This window comes from Chroicocephalus ridibundus, chromosome Z (assembly GCF_963924245.1).
Source record: "Chroicocephalus ridibundus chromosome Z, bChrRid1.1, whole genome shotgun sequence".
In the NCBI taxonomy this organism is placed as follows: Eukaryota; Metazoa; Chordata; class Aves; order Charadriiformes; family Laridae; genus Chroicocephalus; species Chroicocephalus ridibundus.
This window is the reverse complement of record NC_086316.1, coordinates 57,635,214-57,641,213: the sequence shown is the minus strand read 5'-3', so window position 1 is coordinate 57,641,213 and position 6,000 is coordinate 57,635,214. Positions and strand designations below refer to the sequence as shown.

Below are 6,000 nucleotides of genomic sequence, written 5' to 3'. Positions count from 1 at the left end.
GTTAGGAAATAAAACATTTTTGCAAGGTTCAAGGGATCAGCCAAAGGCATGCATTGGCAAAAGATGGACTGTCACGAACAGATGACATTTCGTACTTTGAACACTTATACAAAAATTAAAGCTACAGGATAACTATCAGCTACCTAGAAAAAAACCCCAAAATGTCATTTGAGTCTTCTTATGTTTAGTGGGGTTTTTTTTTCACCAGAAACATTAATTACAGTTATTTCCAAAGGTGCTGGCAAACTGCAGTAATGTTTAGTCACTGACATCATCACTGGATTCAAATCAGAGATGCCCAGACTTACATTAAATGAATGACTACGTTTTCCTCAAGACTTGCAGTGAGATTGCTCTGATTCTTGTTAGAACCGCTAGCAGTTTACAACCATCTTCTACTCCTTCATGACTCCAATGGACGCCAAACACAGTAACATGTTGTCATCCTCACCAAACACCCATTAAAAAAAATCCGAGATGAACATTACACACTAGAACCATACTCAAAAGTGTGGCTTGAGATAGCAAAACCAAAGCAGTTCATCGTTAAAGGATTGACCACATACTTCCATTCATCAGGCACCTAGGCATTTTGGTGGTATTCATCCAGAACTCAAAATACTAGATAGGTACTAGCAACATTAATATTTTGTTTCTCACCAACTGGATCTGTAATATTATGGTTAATACAGATCTGTGCAGTTATCCTGAAAAGCAGGAGTAGAAAACACTAGTTATGAAAGGCAGACAAATTAACATTCTTCTTGGAACTGTTGCATTTTTTGCATCTTGTGATTCATCTCTGAGCTTGGCTGTACCACTTAGTTTGTAGTGAAAAGTCATATATAAGCAGCTGGTGATTGCTATAATTTCTCCTTTGTCTGTCTTAGCCTGCTGTGCTTCTCTGCTCGTTTCTCTTTTTTCACTCCCAGTTTTTCTCTTCCTTCTTCTCCTGTCATTTCTGATGTGCGTTTTCTTCTCCTACCTTTTCATACCTCAGTTTGTTGGGTTTTATTTCATTTTGCCTTTCTTGTTCTTTTGATTTAGCCTCCTTTCATCTCCTCTTTAATTTGCATTTTCAATTGACTTCAAGACAATTTGCATTTGAACACTTGCAAACATCCCTGTGGTATGCCCAACCACGCACAGAACTTCACAAACTGGAGTTTCACTTTCAAGACTCGCTCCCAGACAGCAGTTTCAGAACCTGATCAATGCCCCATCGAGTTGAGAACTGATTTCGTTCAGGGAGGAATTTCACATTCCAGCATAGGAGGCTAAGCATGCCTGTCTGCATCGTTCACCTCCTTAAGCATTAGTCATCTATGCCGCCAGGCATATAAGCAAATCATATTTTAGTTCCACTAAACATTATATTCATCTTCTCCTCTTTTGCAGGAAAATGTGCAGTTATTGACATCAGAAATGTCAATCCCGGCAAAGCGATGCAAGGGGAAAGTTCCAGTTTCTGCAAGTTGAACAGGTGTCACACCCCCACACCAAACTTCTGCTGGTGGCTCACGTGAGGACCGATTGCTCAAGATGGAGCCTAACAGGAGTGTTTTAATATGGTCTCTCTGGCAGACAGAGAGCGCCATAAATGTCTCCTGCATTGTATCAGGAAGCAAAAAGTTCCTTAAATGTAATTTAGTGAATGCTAATGGAAAGAATTGAGCAGCAAGGATCTGGGGTTTTCTTCAGGCTGGGATAAGCACTGATTGTTTCCGGCAGGGAGGCTCAGTCTGAGCAGAATTAGCTGGGAGATAGCTGATCTCGAGGAGGGAGAAGCTTTCCTTGGCTTCTTCTAGCAGAAATAAATTTCTACCTACTGTAACTTATTACCTTCTGATATGCTGAGTCATGAAGCTGGGGTTATAGAAATCTTTATGCAATCTTTATAAATCAGCCTCACATAATCTCAGGCGCTTTCTGCTTCATCTCTGTTGAGTCACTCATTTGACAGTTGTCATTCATCTTAGATTGAGATGTAATTTAATAGTTTCATTTCACCATGAAGATAGCGTCATCTAAAGTTGAGCCCGGAAAGATTTAAAGGTGTAACAGAGGAAATATTAATACTGTAAATAATATCTGTAGAGCTGCATGGGCCTATAAATCACGTAGTGCCAAGTTGGAAGGGGAGCCTATGTAAAAAAGAAGAGAAAAAGCTTCTTCCCCTGCCTCCCTCCACAGAGGAGCATCCCCATGGTAGCCACCAGGCCTGCTCCTGGGGTGATGGTTACCCAGTTGTCACCACAGCCCCACCGCCTGCATTTGCTGGGACGACCAGCCCGCAGAAGTACCGACCAAGCAAAGCGTGTGGGCACCCAGTGAGGGACGCGAGCAGGTGTGAGGTAACCTGCGAACGGGAGACGCCACCAGATGCCTCATGAAGGAGGGCAGCCGAGCGGCACCAACTCAGGCCTTCTATTTGGGGGTCACAACTCTCCCTGGGCCAGGCCATGGTGGCCGCCTCAGCAAACGCGGCCCACCCACCCCAAGGGAACACAGGGCCTAACAATGGCCTCCCCGCGCCTCGGCTCGCTGTCTTACACCACGGCCGGCGTCATCGCCATGGCCGCGGCCTCGCCTGGCCCCTGCCCCGGCCGGGAGAGAGGGTAGGGCGGCCGCAGGGCGGCCTCGGAGCCGCCACCGAGGGGACGAGAGACCGCTGTCGAGCGCGGCCTGCGGGCAGCAGCAGCAAGCCGGGATGGGGGTCTACAGCCGCCCCGGCCCAGCACCCACCGCCCGCCGTCCACCTGACGGCCGGGCTGGGCGGGAGGGAGGAGCGGGGAGGGAGGGGTGGCCGCTGCCCCAGCCTCGGCGCCGGCCCCGCGGGGGAGTAGAGGGCTTCGCGGCCCCACGGACCAGCCGGGGGTGGGGGGGTGGGGGGGCCGCGGCGGGAGGGGCGACGCCGGGCTGCTGCCCGCCCGCCAAAACGCGCCGGGCGGCGGGACGGGACGGGGCAAGGTAGAGCCGCACCGACCCCTCGTCCGGCAGTCCCCCTCACCCGCCGCGATGACCAGTGACTCCCCGGCCTTCAGCAAGCCCCCGGACGCCGCGGGGCCGGGGGACAAGGCGGGCGGCTTCGGCAAAGCGGCTGCCCTTATGGCGGCCGCCCCGGCCGACGGGGTCGCCGCGGCCGGCGGCGCGGCGGCGAAGAAGCCGCCGCGTCTGCCCAAGTGTGCCCGCTGCCGCAACCACGGCTACTCCTCGCCGCTGAAGGGCCACAAGCGGTTCTGCATGTGGCGGGACTGCCAGTGCAAGAAGTGCAGCCTGATCGCCGAGCGGCAGCGGGTGATGGCAGCGCAGGTGAGCCCCGCGGGCCGGCCTCCCCGCCGGCGTCCCCCCGGGTCCGGGTGGGCCGCCTGCCCGGCGCGGTGGGGATCCTGCCGCCGCCCCCGGAGGGGCTCGGTGCCCGCGGGAGCCCCGCGGTCGCGGCGAGAAGGCGCGGCCGCGGGGGAGCCTCGCCCCGGGCTGCAGCTGCGCCGCCGCCTGCCTCAATTAGTGACCCTTTTCGCTGTGTTAATGAGATATATTTTTTTTTCTTTTTTTTTTTTGCATAAAAATGGGAGATGGCCTGTTGGGGCGCAGGGCTGAAGTGGCGGTGAGGCGGCGGCGAGCGCTGGTCGCTGGGCTGCGAGCCCGCCCGAGGGCATCGCCGTCGGAAAAGGAGCAGAGCCGGGGCGTGCTGGCAGCCCCGGCAGTGCGCGGGTCCGGGGTAAAGCCTCCGCAGAGGAAGACTTGTCGTTAATGGCAGATTCATGTTTTTCAGCTTATTTTTTTTTTTAAACTGGGCAATTAATAACCTACCCAACTAACTGATTAGTGAGAATGTTTTCCACTGGCGTTTTCAGGTTCGGTATATCTGCTTTTCCCGGTGCTGGGTGGCATTTCTGAGTGGATTTCGAAAAGTACTTTTTTTTTCTTTTTTTTTTTAACGGCGTTGTTCCTGATTTTGCACAGAGCAGGTTCTGGTTTGCATATTTACAGGTTCTGTAGATAGCTGTCTAGCTGGGTCATCTTAGAAAAACGAGGACTCGGTAGTCTTCGTTAAGAAACCAAACTGCATCCAGTTCTGCGAAGGAAGAACTTTTTTTCGTTAGGTAGTTCCGCCGAAGTCACAACTCTTTGGCATGTAAATGACCGCTCTATTAGTCCTTGCGATCCTTATCTTGAAAACCTCATTAAGAGGCGTCCTGGGAGTGTGATGGCTACTAGCAGCTTGCGCTCTGTGGGTGGGGTTCCACGTTCTCGTTCGTCCAAATAGTCCCTTGCAGACAAATTAGTTGGAAGGCGTTAGGGCTGGTGGTGCAAGGCAGCGATGACGGACCCACCGACCCAGTTTGCAACTAAGCTTTTAGAGCTTCGTGGTCCCGCGTGAAATCGATGTCCCACTGACAGATTTTAAAAACCTGAGCGGCGCTGGGTTAAATCCTTCCCCCACTTTTTTTTTTTTTTTTAATTTAATTATTCAGTGCAGGTATACTAAATGTCCTCTAAACTTACTGGAAGCTTTCGTTCATTTGAATAATTCCTCCTTGTCGGTGACATGGCAGTCCAGAAGTTGTTATTATACCCAGGTTATGGGCACTTTCTCAGCCCGGTGTGAACCACGGGATAATAACCATGGATTCCCTTGCTGCCTGCCCTGGGGAAGGGAGCATGAAACAGGGTGTTCCCACACAAGTGTGCTCTTCTGCACACACTGTTCTTCTGCCTGGCAGCATCTTGTCAGGCATTGAATTCCTCCTGCCAGCAGGTCCTGGTTCTGGCCCTCCTTGGGGGTTTTCTATTCCCTGCCTAGTGTCGGAAAGTGGCTTTGAAAGCCTCCCTAGCTGAGCCTTATCTGTGTAGGAGTTACACATCGAAAGTCTGTCTTTCCCTCTTTTTGATATATTTCTGCAATAAGCCCCTTGGCACTAGTGGAATTTTGCAGGTCAAGGTTGTTGGCTTGTGAAGCCAAAGTTGCCCGTGGTGTTTGCAAGTTTACGCCCCCAGTTTGGGATGTCTCTATTGCAAGAGCTGTCACGATTTTCTCTAACGGTAATACATATCTGTGTTAGAAAAATGTTGCTGTTGAACATGGAAATGGAAGGAAGTTCTGTCCAAGTTATCCAGGAGAATTTCCAGCAAGAAAAGCCTCCGATCCCAGTCTGTAATCTGGGACAGATTTCCAAGGTGCAAACGCAGATGCACATCAGTCACTTGGCAAGTTGCAGGGTAGGTAGCTGTAAAGCCCCCAGCATGGTGTTTGCTGCCTGGACAACATGCCATACTTGGCACGGGAGGACAGCTGTGCAAAATCAGTCTGCCAGTTCAGATGAAGCAGAAGGGGTCCTCTGTATCTTCGGGAAGTGGGGAGTGGGGTTTGTCTGCACCAGTGTCCAGACTGCACAGTGCCTGTGGGCTCTGCCAGTGCCAGCTAAGCTATGGAATAACATCAGTGTTGGGAAAGATGTGAGGAGCTCGCTCTGCTCCTGGCCTGCCTGGCTGTCTGCAATGCGTGTGACACTGACCAAGATGTTCTCAGGATGGTTCTCTACATTTGCCATGCTTCTGCCGTGATAGCTGTCTGTGCACAGTGTAATGTGCACTGAAATTCCCTTGAAGGGACAGATTTCCAGCAAAGAGGCAGCAGGGAAGCCCAGCAAGGTTGGACAGAGCAGCGGATTGCAGGTATAAGCCCTCATAAAGAGCTGCTTTATATTGATGAAGAGACACGGCAGAGCCTTGCAAGCAGATGAATTTGTTATCTGCAGCAGCTGCGCATCAGCGGCAAGGAGGGTAGTGTCTCTCTGCTTTTCACAGTTTGCTTTGCCCAAGGGCAGCTGTGTTGGGTGAATACAGTCAGCTTTAATGTCTTCATGTGGACCTGTTGGAGGGAGATGTATATAGCAAGAGTATTTCATAGATTTGTTCCTATATGTTTGGACAGAAAAGGGGTTGAGTTTAAATAACTTTATAACCTCATTTATATCCTCTACCTGCTGGCTGGAT

General features: G+C 51.0%; 1 protein-coding gene across 2 annotated transcripts in view; it reads left to right on the top strand.

Annotated features, from left to right (window-relative positions):
* Positions 1–3,018: 3,018 nt before the first annotated feature.
* DMRT1 (doublesex and mab-3 related transcription factor 1) overlaps positions 3,019–6,000 on the top strand; it is a 59,862-nt gene continuing 56,880 nt past the window's right edge. For both annotated transcript variants that reach the window (XM_063320380.1, XM_063320381.1), the window contains exon 1: positions 3,019–3,312. In XM_063320380.1, the coding sequence (XP_063176450.1) occupies positions 3,019–3,312 (294 nt within the window). The remainder of the gene's footprint in view (positions 3,313–6,000) is intronic.